Source organism: Glandiceps talaboti, chromosome 7 (assembly GCF_964340395.1).
Source record: "Glandiceps talaboti chromosome 7, keGlaTala1.1, whole genome shotgun sequence".
Lineage (NCBI taxonomy): Eukaryota > Metazoa > Hemichordata > Enteropneusta > Spengelidae > Glandiceps > Glandiceps talaboti.
Window position 1 is genome coordinate 4,851,490 of NC_135555.1, and position 16,778 is coordinate 4,868,267.

General features: G+C 37.4%; 1 protein-coding gene across 2 annotated transcripts in view; it reads left to right on the top strand.

Moving 5' to 3' along the window:
• Positions 1-16,778, top strand: part of LOC144437158 (CD109 antigen-like) — a 49,339-nt gene that overhangs the window by 27,960 nt on the left and 4,601 nt on the right. The window contains exons 18-28 of one of the 2 annotated variants that reach the window (XM_078126027.1): positions 3,526-3,643; positions 4,243-4,356; positions 5,436-5,531; positions 6,039-6,182; positions 6,736-6,880; positions 8,573-8,749; positions 9,918-10,156; positions 10,785-10,888; positions 11,527-11,690; positions 11,922-12,130; positions 13,200-13,361. In XM_078126027.1, coding sequence (XP_077982153.1) covers positions 3,526-3,643; positions 4,243-4,356; positions 5,436-5,531; positions 6,039-6,182; positions 6,736-6,880; positions 8,573-8,749; positions 9,918-10,156; positions 10,785-10,888; positions 11,527-11,690; positions 11,922-12,130; positions 13,200-13,361 — 1,672 coding nt within the window. Of the gene's footprint in view, positions 1-3,525; positions 3,644-4,242; positions 4,357-5,435; positions 5,532-6,038; positions 6,183-6,735; positions 6,881-8,572; positions 8,750-9,917; positions 10,157-10,784; positions 10,889-11,512; positions 11,691-11,921; positions 12,131-13,199; positions 13,362-16,778 lie in introns of both variants that reach the window. The other variant, XM_078126026.1, reaches the window with a different exon arrangement.

The window sequence follows — 16,778 nt, forward strand, 5'->3', positions numbered from 1 at the left end:
ACATCAAGACTCTATTCAAGTGTCTCACCCATTATTCTCCATGTTCAAATTTTCTTTGAGGACATACATGCATATTGACCTTGACTTTGCCCTTTGAGGTCAAATTCAGACTAATTCTTACATACTTTATACGTAGTAAGTATTACTTTTTAAAAATTCTTGTAAATCTTTGAATCTTTCACATTTCAGTAATGTAACAGGAGATGTGTACATTACTTTGTTTTTAGACCTTATAAACCTTGTAATGAGCGAATGGTGGCCATTTTTGTATTTAAAACATCCGTCATTTGTATAGGAACTTTGATACACAGAGGTTCATTGTATGTGACTACACCCACCCATGTTATGAAAGTTGACATTTCTGTCCAAAAATGAAAATTGACCTTGATCTTCACTGCCAAGATCAGATATCAAATCATTATTTATGTATTACATATTTACAGATGTTGCTATGTTTCTGCATAAGTGTGCCTCTTTAATTAATTAAGACTTGTTGCAGATGTCGTTATACCACTATAGTCAGCCTGTCACACTTCCTTTGTTGATATACATTGAATGGCCTTGTTAAAACAAAAGCAGTGGGCCCTTGCCTGAGTGAGGGCGCTAACACGGATTGGTATGGTACTTATTAAAAATTTGCTGTTATCCCTATACACTTTTCATTTGCTGCTTACAATAATAACTTTTAAGTTTACCTAGAAGTCACAAATTCTTCAAATTTTAACATAATTAGGTTCATATGCTCATAGGTGTCTGCCACATTTGGTGGTCCTCCTGCCTGCCTCAGGTTGAAATAGTTGAACTTTGTCTTGAAACTGGAGTGTCTCATTTTCAGGAAGTTTCAGGAAAGGTTTCAGCTGAGTGTCAGAAGGTGTCTGGATGAGATGAGGATGAACAAGTTTTGGAGATGAAATCTTGTTGAGATAAAATGTTCATGGTGCAACAAAGTTGTAAATAGCTGCTGTTTCAATGAGTTAAAGCCTAACACTACTCGAAGTGTAGGAAATCTATGAGTAGAATGGAATAAAGAAGGAAAAAACAATATAAAAGTTAGTATGTACTATTGTGGGAATCACTTTTCAAAATATGGAACAGATCCACCTATTAAAATGATAAGGAATGAATGGAATTATTTAGGAATTCCTTTTGCTTCCAATGTGTGAAAGTGGAATATAATTTGTTCCTCCTTCTGCCTGAGACAGTGAGAGGATCTTCATCTCCAGAAACCGTACAAACGCTTGAAATAGAAATATAAGAAATACTACGGCTATTGTTATTAAAATGTACAACAACCAGATACAGCCTGCTTCCTTGTCATATACAGTGACGCGATCACCTGGACGCCTCACAGTTTCAGTGATGTTTGTTTACACGTGTACATCAGATTAATGACGTCAACCTTAGATGTCATTCAAGAGAAATTTGTTTCACCAAAGAAAATGGCTGTAATCAAATATCATGTTGTGTGGCAGACAAAGCTTAATATCTCTCATCAGCTATTACTATTACTAATACTGTTCATATTTGTTACTTTTGAAGTTTGTTAGTTGCTTTTTTGAGCTTATGTGTTTCTTTGTGATGGTTGTGACATCACCTTTTTTTTGCACTTCTATGTTATTGTATTCTTAAACTCTTGATATCTTTCTTCTCCATAAATGTGAAATTTTACTACCACTTATTTTAAACTTCATGGAGAGTTGTAACAGACAATTCTTGGTACCTGAAATAGATTATTACTGCCAATGTGCATCATAAAAATAATGAACGTTCAATTTCCTGGTCGACACCATACCTTAATAATAATAATAATGTTGGTTTCTTATATAGCGCTTTCCCACTCCGTGCTCAAAGCGCTTTACAATTATTACCCCTGGCTCGGATCAGAACAGCACAACGGCCCTTTTAGTCTTCCTCAACTCCCCGGGGAGCATACAATCCATTGCAGCCATTTAAGCGCATAGGATTAAAGCCTTCACATTGCAACCTACATCCTACCAGGTCCCCAGTTATACAGCTGGGTTGACTGAGGCACAGTCGTGGTTCAAATCTTGCCCAAGGACTTTAGCCACTCAGAAACAAACAGCAGGCAGCGACGGGGCTCGAACCTGCAACCTGTAGATTCCAAGCCGGTCACGCTAACCATTCACCCATCATGACTCCACACCTTCTGCTGGACACGCTACCCATGCATTACTATAGGCACACATGAGAATGAGGCAACCTTCTTGTTCTATTTTGACCCTCTAGCGTGTGATAAAATGCTATTTCAGGTACCGAGAATTGTGTAGGTGGTTATTTATCCTCAAACCACCCAACAAATTTTGTGGTCAGAGTTTTATCTTATCCACCAACTACCTGGTACATGTATAGAAAAAAATGAAATGTTTCTAAAAAGTAAGTTTTGTAGGAGTACCGTGAGTGCTTCACTCATTGAAATCACACAACATTATGTGACCCTAGTAGGCTAGATTCTATTTCTAGTCAGTGTGACTGTTGAAAGGACCAGTTTATTTAAGATTACAGAGTTCCTTACTTTTCAACCAGTTACACAAGACTAACTCACTTGGTAAATTACTAATCACATAGTGATCACATGGTGATTACAGAGTTCCTTACTTTTCAACCAGTTACACAAGACTAACTCACTTGGTAAATTACTAATCACATAGTGATCACATGGTGATGTTTGTTAAGCGAGCATTATTTTAACTAGATCTACAGTGCTAGCTAGGAAACCCTGGACATTCTGCTACCATTGCAGTGAATGAACTTGACTGAAAGACAACCATGGCTCATACCATTACTACTGACTAGTAAACACATATGGAGGGACAAGAATGAGTCCACAAAGTAGAATTACTCAGTAATCAAATTATTCTCATACATCAAATATCTATTACTACACTTCATGTCACTCTATCAGGCCCAGTTAAATGAGGCAACTTGATGAGCAATGCATGAAGTAGTTTGTCACATGGGATGAATTGCCTCATGTATGATCATAATTGCAGGGCCTTGCGATATCACTAGATTTGTCACAATGAATCCGACATGACAGATTTTCTGCAACTCGTCATAAGCTGCTTCTCGAGTTGCCCGATGAATTGCCCTGTGTAACCACCTTGTCGCCGATTTGCATATCATTATGGCTGTATTGATATGTGATTCAAGTGTTTATGGGACTCACATGATCCCTTTACATGTACTATATACCTGGACATGGCAGCCCAGCTGTGACAATGTCTACAATTTCATGAAATGTTATCCAGTCAAACAAACAGCCACTTCACAAGTAATCTTGCAAAAATGACTAGTACTCTACAAAGTGTTTTAGCTAAATGACTGGTTGATAAGTAAACACCATGACTGTAACATTTAGGTAAAAACAGATGGTCCAGAATGACCCTAGGCCCTACATTTTCCGTATAGCTCCACAGATAAGATGTTAACACTAATGTAAAAACCTGGGATTGAATCTCTCAAAGTTTAATGATATATGAAGTGTTCAATTTTTTTCATTTCTAGTGAGGATGGTAGAGCAGTCTTCACTGGTACAGTACCGGATACTATAACTTCTTGGGTGGCCAGTGCATTTTCTGTCTCAACGGAAGATGGTTTTGGCGTCTCTCCAACTACAACTTCGGTATGTATACATGTACAATATTGATTCTAAACCCAGTATCAGTTTCTTTCAGATCAGCTCTACTTTAACAAATAGAATACCAACTACTTTATGACTCCCAACACCCAGTTACTTTTCTCTATACATTCCATAAAATCATCCATTTCTATTTAAAGGAAATATAAGAATTTTGACTTTCTTATTGTTGTTGTTGTTGTTTTTGGTACAAGTCATTTAGTAAACATGACATTCAATTAGAAATAAAAAAAAAGAAGAAGAAGAAAAATTGATTCTTGTATAAGATTCCATGTCAAGCTTGTAATATAATATGACAAATGGCAGGAGAGTGTGTAACCAAGTTTTCTTAATCTTATTGGTCATTTATTACGCAATATGCAGTGTATTGTGATTATAAATATCTATACCAGCGATACTTGTATCATTGTGTGCATACCATTGGTCTTTGCAGTGGAATGTTTTAAACTGTCTGATTTAGTCTTTACTTTGAAGTTTACTGGAAAGTCAAAATTGGTGTCCTAGTGTGAAATTGTAATTTAGTATTCCACAAAATATACCTGTTTGTGACTCAACTCAGTGAATCTTGATTTGTTTCATTGCAGATGGATGCTTTTAAACCATTCTTTGTGTCTCTTAGTCTCCCATATTCTGTGGTCCGTGGAGAAGAATTAGCCATGAAGGCATTGGTATTCAACTATCAAACCTATGATATGGAGGTATAGGAAATCATATATTGTAGGAAATTCAGCTAAGTAACATAGCTGGGAAAAGTGTTGGTCCTTGGATGAGTGTGTACACTGCAAAATTCAAAAATAATCTAAGATAATGTTAGTGACAAGCATAGTTATCAGTTCACAGTTCCATTTCATGGCATACGCAAATACAAAAAATAAATAGAAAAAAGTAAAAAAAATTCAGTTGATTTGAAACACTTCATAAGGTTCATTCTGATTGGTTAGCCAACAGTGGACAAATTTGTATGTTGCCTGTATTACTAATGATTATGATGATAACATTTGCATATGCTTTCCAATGGATTGGAACCTTGCAATGGCTTCACATCACCTAAAATTTTGGCTGAGTTTTTATATAATACAAAATGTACAAGACTCAATCATTTAAAGTAGATTTAGAATGGAATCTAAGTAGCAGCAATTAAGCTTATCTCTTTGCATATGTTATAATGTTGATATGAATATTAAAATTCTCTTGATGCAAGGGACACATTTTGTAGTTTTATTGTGTCTAGCAAGTGGTAAAGTTCTCAACCACATGTACTCGGCTAAGATTTGAATGAGATCATACATTTTTTGGGTACCAAAATATTTGAAAAATAACAAATTCAGTTACCAAACCTCTGAGTAAACTCAACCACCCTTGTCATACTTTATCGACTTTGATTTGCTCCAAGATAAGTTTAGGTTCCCGCCAAAGATATTAGGTAAATTTGCTACTCAGCTGATACACCGGTCTTCATGCTTTTCCCTGATTGGTCAATAGCCTCATTTGTAACTGTCAGTCGACATTTAACACCCACACCGGAGTGCAAGTATGTATGTTTAAATATGTATGTATGTATGTATGTATGTATGGATGGATGGATGGATGGATGGATGGATGGACAAACATGCACATATGCAGTGCACTTCAGAAAGTTGTGCCTTTTTTCAGAAAGCACAATAAATTTGAGAAAACCTTCAGTTGTAGTTTGTATTTCTGTTTCTTCGAATTCAAAGCCTTATTGACATGTACAATCTATTATACATTATTTCAAAGTTGTTTATGTTTTTTTCAGGTAACAGTGACTTTGGAGCAGTCTAATGATTTCATGAATGTGTTGCTTACTTTGAAAGATAATGAAGAAGTTGCAGAATATGTGTCTGAAGCTCAGGTTTGTATTTGAATTTCCTTACTTACGATACATAAACAATATATAATCAAGCAATTTTATGCACAGTGATCGATTGCACACTCATGTTTTTGAGGACTTGCTCAAGTCTCTCGGCTTTTTTCAGTCTGTATTTGAATACTTTTCATAAACACAAGTGTGTTCTTTTGTGTGAAATGTCAATGTGAGTGAGTGATTGCAATATAGTATGGGATCACATACATGTATAGCCTTTGGAGAGTATTGACTGGCAAATGTATGTAAAACAGTTGACATAATCTCTAAGTCATTTATCAATTTCCTTGAAAACAAGAGGGAAAACCTCCCCCTCCAACCCCCACCTCCACCCCTACTAAGGATATATCTTTAATTATTTGAAACTGATCAGGGACAAACTTCATATGACAAAGTTTTGAGAGATTTGATTAGCTTTGATTTTCAAGAAAGTTTGCCCTGGGACACATTAATTCTGCCATTTAATTATTTGTGTTAATATTGTTACATTCACAGATAAAAAAAGTTACTGTAGCTGCTGGTGAAGGGAAGTCACTGTCTTTCCCCATCAAGCCAACTAAACTTGGTCCAATACCCATCAAAATCCGTGCCCAGTCAACTACTGCTTCAGATGCCCTTGAGAGAATTTTATTGGTGGAGGTAAGGTATAACAAACCTTCAAACATTACCAGCTGATCAGCAAGTGAACGTAAAACATCAGTATGGCTATGCTTTATTTGAACATAATAGCAAAAAAGACTATTAAAGATGGTAGAACACCATGACGTGTGAGTGCAAGTGACATACTCTGGGTATTTGCATGAGTGATTGCAGTGCTCTCTGCAGTTGTACTTTTGAGTAGCAAAAGGTGAGTGAAAGTGCAGCAGAAAACACTGCAAGCATGAATGCAAATATCCCTGAGTACCCATGCGAGCACTCATGTTGCGTTGGATTCTGTTATTATTACATATGTTTATCTGAAACAGCAAATTTCCACGAACATTGTATGTACAATCACACAATTTTATGTGCAAGGATCATTTGCATATCATTTGCATGACATTTGCATGCAGGTGTGCAATAATGTTTTGGATACTGCTCTGAATTGCAAGTACCACTATTATATGGGCACACTAGTGCAAGTAATCTCTGGTACATATGTAATATGATTTATGTAATAAGATTATGAAATCATACAATAATTTATTTTTAGCCTGAAGGTGTTGCGCATGACTACGCCTACAACACACTGCTTGATTTGGATGAGGGTGATAGCATTGAGGAAAATGTCTATGATATTAATCTTCCATCAGTTGGACTTGTTGAAGGATCTGTAGTTGTCAAGTTTTCAGCTGTTGGTAAGTTAATATTAATATTAATGATGACGTTATTTATGAGCAAAGAACATGCGATATTCCAGTTATCAAAAAACAAAAGATTTTATAGTCTGGCCACTAGGAGTGCTGTTTGGAATGCATTTCAGGTGCGCATTCATCAGGCAAATTGTTTGGCCAGGTTAACCTGGCCCTCTTTTGGACAGTATTGCACATGTTGCATGTGAAAAACGAAAGGTGTTGGAACCTTCAAATGGAAAATTGTTGCAATTTTGTCTAGAATCAGCATTTATCACTGACAAAATTTGCATAACTAAATCACACCGTTGCAGTACTGTCAGGATGCAAGAATGTCTATTTAACAGAAAAAACATTGTTTATCTTTGTACTATTCTTTCTCTGACAAAGTGATCTTTGACCTGTGACTTGACCTCAAGTTATTTTCCACTTCTCAGTGTTCATCAAATTATTAATAATACCATTATGTGAATGAGCATTTTCATTTCTAAATATCATGGCCAATTGTAAATTGTCAACTCCATATGACTGTTTTTGCAGAGGTGAATCAAACCGATGTGCAATATGTATGTTACTTAAAACTTATGTTTGCCAATGAAGTGAGATTTCAAGACCGCCATCTTGGCTTTTTTGCTTTTAGCATTAAAGTCATCTCACTCTTCCACCATCCTTCATCCCAAGTCTCCCTCAAAAGATAATAAATCTTGGTTCCCATAACATAGGGAAAGACAGCTAAGATACTAAGATAAAGTCATCCTCATATTTTCTTCAACAATTTGACCTTGTGACCTTTCCTTTAGCTAGCCCACTGCACTACTGGTTACAATTACAAACCAGAAGCCATTCCAGTGTGTTGTATTCTGTATCCTCACTCAGCATAATTTCATGATAATGTTTTTTGCAGTTGTCCCTTTGTAATTGAATCAGTCAAATCATGTCTTATCACAGCATGAATCTCTTTTCAAATAATTGAAAAATAAAATCAAAGAAGAATCCATAAAACCAGCTCTCAGCCCAAAATCCCTTGAATTTTGGAGAGAAAGTAGTTGACCGTGTTTGACCACATTGTAGAGGGCTGTTAATGATTTTTATTTTAGCATTTTGTTATCCAAAGTGGAACGGCTACTACAGGAAATCAAATTATTTTTGTAATCTTTGGTTTCTGAAGAGTCATACCATGACTTCACATCACTTACATTATGTGTGATTGGTGAGAAACATTATGTTAAAACTGGTTCCTTCTGTGGAAGGCCTTGCCATGGATATGTATTATCCAATGAGAATCAGCAGAGTCAGTGTGCTTAATTTGTCATGTGATCACAGAACATGAGTATCAATGATTGTTTTATTTGAAAGGTATAAGCACTTAGGAGTCATGAATATTTATGTTCTGCTATTACATAAACATGTCTGCTGACTACCATTAGGCAATGCATGTCCATGGCATTGACCTCCACTGGACAATGCATGAGGAGCAAGTTTCAACTCAGTGTTTTTGACAATTAGACCCAATGTACATGTGATGTAAAATCATGAAATGACACCAAAAGCCAAACTTTAAAAGAAATGTCTTTATTTCCAGCAGCTGCATTCCCCAGTAATTAAATTTGTATGTTTATTCTGTGTTGCCTTTCTGGAATATTTTAAGAAATAATCTCCAATTTAACATGTTTTTTTTTTTCACATTGCTTACTAAAGGTGACATTATGGGCACAACATTGAATAATTTGGATGCATTGTTGAGAGTGCCAACTGGCTGTGGTGAACAAACAATGATTGGTTTTGCACCAGATGTCTTTGTCTACAAATATTTAGAGGCAACAGGCCTGGATAACCAAGAGATTCGTGCATTGGCACTCAGATACATGAAGACAGGTAGGCTGCAAAAAATTAGCAGTGATGTGTGATGAATTGTCCATATTTTAAGAAAACAGGCACCAGATTTCATACTTCCATAAATCTTCCTCGCCTATTTATTGAGTAAATATTGGTTGTAACAGTCTCAGAGAAAAATGAAAATTTAACAAAAAAGAAAGAAACCACATATTTTTGAGTATCAGGATTATTTGGTTGATTGTATGAATTATTTGGTATTTTGGAGGCTTTTTTGGCAATAATGATAAAGAGCATCAAGTGAGTGTATGGAGGGGGGGGGGGGGGGGGGTCTTTCCTAAATCTCATAGCAAAGTCCACCAGCAGTTTACATTCTTTCTAAAGTGTAAAGTATGACATTATATAGATTGAAGTTATTTGATGATTATTAACTACAGGAGAAAGTATGTTGGGACAAGAGATGGGGACCCCATCAGCACATATCTGAGTAACAGTTATCATTTGTTGCCGAAATTTGGGAACTGTAATAAAAGAAATAGTTCAAAGTTTCCTGATGACTGTAATTGTTATTTCTGAGTCATTCAGAGTTTTAAAGTGTTATTTTAATGAAAAGTATTATTGACATATACTCATGCACTTACTTTTTTTATATAGTTTTTATATTTTTAACCGACCAACCCATCATTTTTAAGGTGTTATGATGAGAGACATAATAATTAAATAAATCTTATATAATAATAATGATTTTGATAATACTAATAATGTGAATTTATAATGCACCTTTCCTCCTGAGAGCTCAAGGTGCTCACAATTATTACATGGAATTAAGAGTATGCACCCAAACCCGTGAAACAAAGAAACTATGAGTGACGAAGCAATAGTTAAAATATATTTTGAGCACTATGCTCATTCATTAGAAATGGACAAACCAAATGGTCAAGACTCAATACAGCTCTGAACTGATCAAACATATGGCACACATTGAAGGACACATGTGCTGTGTCTTGTCAAATGTAGATTTTTACAACAGTAAACTATTTGCAAGAATGAATGTTCTTGGACTCTGGGTTCATTCTTAGTATTAATGAAAATTTCTATTTCACAGAGTCAAACAATTTAATGGACGCAAATCCCAAATTTTTGCTGATGTTTTGTCAGCATTGTTTAAGGGGTGTATTACAAAACAATGCATGTACTTGTTTTTCTGTAGGCTACCAAAGGGAGCTGACTTACAAACATGAAGACGGATCTTTCAGTGCCTTTGGTAAACACGATGACTCCGGTAGTTCATGGCTGACAGCCTTTGTGGTGAAGTGTTTTGTACAAGCTATGGATTTTATCCCAATTGACCCAAGCGTTCTTATCCGTGCTATAGAATGGTTGATTAAAACACAGGGTGACAGTGGTGCCTTTTTGAAAGTTGGACGTGTTGTAGATACTATTATTAAAGTGAGTATTTGTACATTTATCATGTATTATGTAAATTTTCATGCCATCTGAAAAATTTACATTGGCTTCAAATGACTAATTAGCATATTATTCAGTGCATTTTGTGTATTCTTCGTTTGAAATACTAATACAAATATTAAGTTTTAGGCAAACTGAGATAGGTACAAACTAAAACTATTGTTGTTGCATGTGTTTAATAGATAACACAATTGGGGACAGCAGCGCCTTGGTTATGTTGACATAATCACCCCATAAGAAAGATTATAGTATAATAAACTGAATGAGGTTGAATGTGCTCCTACCTTTTGGCAACTACTATGTTTGGTTGCCTATCGTTCTATCCTCACATCCATTCGTACACCCCATATCTTCAACATGCACCAACCAATTTCATTTAAACATAGCACAAAGATCATGTACCATAATGTATGAGCACATTTCCTACTCACGTGACCTTGGTGCTGATATCACATTTCCTACTCACATGACCTTGGTGCTGATATCACATTTGACTGAGTAGCAACCATATTTTTTGTTGCAAACATCTGCTATTGCTGCAATGATCAAGGAATCATACATTTTAGTGAAGGAGAATTATGCTTTTTCTTTCCAATTTAACAACATTTAGGGAGGAATTTCTGGTGATGTGGCAATGACATCCTTTGTAGTGATTGCTCTATCTCAGTCCCATCAAAACCTTGATAAAGAAATGTCACTGGTATGTATTATGTTGTGTTCTATAAGTATATGCATATTGAGCTTCTGTATATGTAATGATGCTGAGTGTTATTGTTATACTGGTGTGTATGTGTGAATGTATGTATGTATGTATGTATGTATGTATGTATGTATGTATGTATGTATGTATGTATGTATGTATGTATGTATGTATGTATGTATGTATGTATGTATGTGTGTGTATGTATGTATGTGTGTGTATGTATGTATGTATGTATGTATGTATGTATGTGTGTGTGCATGTATGTATGTATGTATGTATGTATGTATGTATATATGTGTGTGTATGTATGTATGTATGTATGTATGTATGTATGTATGTATGTATGTGTGTGTGTGTGTATGTATGTATGTATGTATGTATGTATGTATGTATGTATGTATGTATGTATGTATGTATGTATGTATGTATGTATGTATGTATGTATTGTCATTACAGACTCTTTAGTCTGCATTTTACAGCCAGTTGTGAATGGGTGTTCTGGGTGTAGTGGGTTATCAATGGGTAAAATGGGTTTTCAATTGGCAAAACAGACTGTAAATGGGTGTTATGGGTTGCAAATGGGTGTTCTTATAGATTGTAAATGGGTTTTAATACTGTGTCACTATATCCTGTAGGGTTTGAAAAACAGACTTGGCACTGCAAAAAATGATGCCAAAATCTATTTGGAAAGGCAGTTGGATAGTGTGGATGATACATACACCCTTGCTATTATGACCTTGGCATTGCATTATCTTGAAAGTGCTCACAAAGATAGTGCTTTCTCTAAACTGAACCAGAAGGCAACCACTGAAAGTAAGTTGTGTTATGTTTTTTTTTACTGACCTGGTGATTCTCTGTTAACAGGGTGATCACAGGTCAGAACATTTGGAAATCCTAAATGAGTGTAGTTTTGTTGAGACCAACCAGTTCTCATTTGTGATTTTGTGAATGTAGACATCAATGTACTTATAACTTGAAATGTGCAAATAATCTAAAAGCATTCATTCAAAGTAAGGTAACTAATATTTTTTTTAATTACTGCAGATGGTTTGATGTACTGGACTGACGAAGATGATGTGACCGATGACAAGTACCGTTATCCCGCTTATTTTGCAGCTGTATCAGCTGATATTGAAATCACTTCATACGCCTTGCTGACGTACAACTTACGAAGTGATTATAACACGGCAGCACTGATTTTACGATGGCTTATAAAGAATTCCAATTCATTAGGTGGTTACCGTTCTACTCAGGTATGCCAAACTATGTGTTCATAACATTTCATCGAGTCTATGTCAGAAAATCATGTGTCAGCAACATATAAATGCTAGTATACTAATCTTACTGCAATTCCATTACAAAATGTAAATACATGGGCAGCCAGCCATGCGACTAAAACGTCTTGATAAGTTACCTTTCACATGTTGTGTGCTAAGTTGCTATGAGGGTGCTCCTTCTTAGTTTGATGTTTTTCATGGCACCACCGATTCTGTATCATACTTTGATTCTATAATATTATAATGATAAAAAAATCATGCCCTCTATAACCATATCAAAAAGTTGGTAAGATGATGACACCACAAGTTTGCATCTGGACAAAGATGGTTATTTATCACTGAAAGTAGGGACATTTAATGAAATAATTAAATGGTTTGTATTTTCCTTGTGACTTCATTTGTCATTTGTAAGACATCTAGACCTTGTAAAAGTACAATTAATGAAATACATTACAACATCACCAACATGTATGCACACATATAATTTTCTATGCAGTTTTAACCAACTGACTGATTTCATGGTGTTTTTCTGAAAAACATACAAATAAAAGGGGTTGACCTTACTTTGCCAAGTTCTACAGTGCTTTGCTGGCACCACTTTATCAACTTGACTAACTGAAAGACAACCATGGCTAATACCATTACTGTACTGACTGGTATTAATACACGTGGAGGGATGCACGCGCACACACACGCGTAGACGCACATAGACACACACACACACATAGACACACACACACAGACAGACACACACACACACACACACACACACACACACACACACACACTCACACACACACACACACACACACACACACACACACACACACACACACACACACACACACACACCATGGCATCAACCAGATTCTGTCATAACAAACAAGTCTGTACAAAGTAATTTTTACACAACTGAGGGTTCTAATTATTTGTTGAGAGTAACATTTCAGCTGTTGAGATGGACATGCTTTGTCAAACTGTCCATACATACAAAGCTTATAAAAACACTTTGAAATTTACTTTGTATTGATGATGACTTTCTTAGGATACTGTACTAGCGATTGAGGGGATGTCTGAGGTTGCCATATCCATGAAACGTGAACATCAAAATCTCGTAATATCATTAACATCATCGGAAATGCCGTCATACCAACCTGAACCTGTGAGAATTACTACTGATAATTCACTGATTTTGCACCAAGTCATTGTAAGTTAATATTAAGTGATACATTTCACCTTCTTTCTACTAGATTAGAATAAATTTGGAATTATTTTTGCAGCATGTCTGTATGCTTATTAAGGGGACCTAGAAAGTCATTTTTTACCAACCCTATATCATGCAGCCCTTGCCCAATCAATGCTGAGGCTATTGTCTAAAAAGATAAGAAGCTTCTCACTTTCATTGTACCCAGAATGCCTCACCCCGGTGTACAGAAGATGTGTTCTAAACCAGATTTGCCAAATTTTCATATGACACATGATTTTTCTTGGTCCAAAGTGTGAAGAAATGCAGCTAAGTTAAACTCAACCTCAATTTTGTTCCCCTTGAAAGTGATGCTGTGTCATTATTATTAGTGATGAAGAATATACTGCTAGTGTAGTCATAGACAGAGAAGAGACCACTATCTATGGTTTAAATTTCAGTACTGGTTAATCTTAACTTTGCAGAATGGGCCAATTCCTAGTACATTGTAACCAGTTCTAGCAGTGAATGGGCCAATTCCTAGTACATTGTAACCAGTTCTGGTAGCAGTGAATGGGCCAATTCCTAGTACATTGTAACCAGTTCTAGCAGTGAATGGGCCAATTCCTAGTACACTGTAACCAGTTCTGGTAGCAGTGAATGGGCCAATTCCTAGCACATTGTAACCAGTTCTGGTAGCAGTGAATGGGCCAATTCCTAGTACACTGTAACCAGTTCTGGTAGCAGTGAATGGGCCAATTCCTAGTACACTGTAACCAGTTCTGGTAGCAGTGAATGGGCCAATTCCTAGTACAGTGTAACCAGTTCTGGTAGCAGTGAATGGGCCAATTCCTAGTACACTGTAACCAGTTCTGGTAGCAGTGAATGGGCCAATTCCTAGTACACTGTAACCAGTTCTGGTAGCAGTGAATGGGCCAATTCCTAATACATTGTAACCAGTTCTGGTAGCAGTGAATGGGCCAATTCCTAGTACACTGTAACCAGTTCTGGTAGCAGTGAATGGGCCAATTCCTAATACATTGTAACCAGTTCTGGTAGCAGTGAATGGGCCAATTCCTAATACATTGTAACCAGTTCTGGTAGCAGTGAATGGGCCAATTCCTAGCACATTGTAACCAGTTCTGGTAGCAGTGAATGGGCCAATTCCTAGCACACTGTAACCAGTTCTGGTAGCAGTGAATGGGCCAATTCCTAGCACATTGTAACCAGTTCTAGCAGTGAATGGGCCAATTCCTAGCACACTGTAACCAGTTCTGGTAGCAGTGAATGGGCCAATTCCTAATACATTGTAACCAGTTCTGGTAGCAGTGAATGGGCCAATTCCTAGTACATTGTAACCAGTTCTGGTAGCAGTGAATGGGCCAATTCCTAGCACATTGTAACCAGTTCTGGTAGCAGTGAATGGGCCAATTCCTAATACATTGTAACCAGTTCTGGTAGCAGTGAATGGGCCAATTCCTAGTACATTGTAACCAGTTCTGGTAGCAGTGAATGGGCCAATTCCTAGTACATTGTAACCAGTTCTGGTAGCAGTGAATGGGCCAATTCCTAGTACATTGTAACCAGTTCTGGTAGCAGTGAATGGGCCAATTCCTAGTACATTGTAACCAGTTCTGGTAGCAGTGAATGGGCCAATTCCTAGCACATTGTAACCAGTTCTGGTAGCAGTGAATGGGCCAATTCCTAGTACATTGTAACCAGTTCTAGCAGTGAATGGGCCAATTCCTAGTACATTGTAACCAGTTCTGGTAGCAGTGAATGGGCCAATTCCTAGTACATTGTAACCAGTTCTAGCAGTGAATGGGCCAATTCCTAGTACATTGTAACCAGTTCTGGTAGCAGTGAATGGGCCAATTCCTAGTACATTGTAACCAGTTCTGGTAGCAGTGAATGGGCCAATTCCTAGCACATTGTAACCAGTTCTGGTAGCAGTGAATGGGCCAATTCCTAGTACATTGTAACCAGTTCTGGTAGCAGTGAATGGGCCAATTCCTAGTACACTGTAACCAGTTCTGGTAGCAGTGAATGGGCCAATTCCTAGCACATTGTAACCAGTTCTGGTAGCAGTGAATGGGCCAATTCCTAGTACACTGTAACCAGTTCTGGTAGCAGTGAATGGGCCAATTCCTAGTACACTGTAACCAGTTCTGGTAGCAGTGAATGGGCCAATTCCTAGCACATTGTAACCAGTTCTGGTAGCAGTGAATGGGCCAATTCCTAATACATTGTAACCAGTTCTGGTAGCAGTGAATGGGCCAATTCCTAGTACATTGTAACCAGTTCTGGTAGCAGTGAATGGGCCAATTCCTAGCACATTGTAACCAGTTCTGGTAGCAGTGAATGGGCCAATTCCTCATACACTGTAACCAGTTCTGGTAGCAGTGAATGGGCCAATTCCTAGCACACTGTAACCAGTTCTGGTAGCAGTGAATGGGCCAATTCCTAATACATTGTAACCAGTTCTGGTAGCAGTGAATGGGCCAATTCCTAATACATTGTAACCAGTTCTGGTAGCAGTGAATGGGCCAATTCCTAGCACATTGTAACCAGTTCTGGTAGCAGTGAATGGGCCAATTCCTAGTACATTGTAACCAGTTCTAGCAGTGAATGGGCCAATTCCTAGTACATTGTAACCAGTTCTGGTAGCAGTGAATGGGCCAATTCCTAGCACATTGTAACCAGTTCTGGTAGCAGTGAATGGGCCAATTCCTAGCACACTGTAACCAGTTCTGGTAGCAGTGAATGGGCCAATTCCTAGCACATTGTAACCAGTTCTGGTAGCAGTGAATGGGCCAATTCCTAGCACACTGTAACCAGTTCTGGTAGCAGTGAATGGGCCAATTCCTAGCACACTGTAACCAGTTCTGGTAGCAGTGAATGTGCCAATTCCTAGTACATTGTAACCAGTTCTGGTAGCAGTGAATGGGCCAATTCCTAGCACATTGTAACCAGTTCTGGTAGCAGTGAATGGGCCAATTCCTCATACACTGTAACCAGTTCTGGTAGCAGTGAATGGGCCAATTCCTAGCACATTGTAACCAGTTCTGGTAGCAGTGAATGGGCCAATTCCTAGTACATTGTAACCAGTTCTAGCAGTGAATGGGCCAATTCCTAGTACACTGTAACCAGTTCTGGTAGCAGTGAATGGGCCAATTCCTAGTACACTGTAACCAGTTCTGGTAGCAGTGAATGGGCCAATTCCTAGCACACTGTAACCAGTTCTGGTAGCAGTGAATGGGCCAATTCCTAGTACATTGTAACCAGTTCTGGTAGCAGTGAATGGGCCAATTCCTAGTACATTGTAACCAGTTCTAGCAGTGAATGGGCCAATTCCTAGTACACTGTAACCAGTTCTGGTAGCAGTGAATGGGCCAATTCCTAGCACATTGTAACCAGTTCTGGTAGCAGTGAATGGGCCAA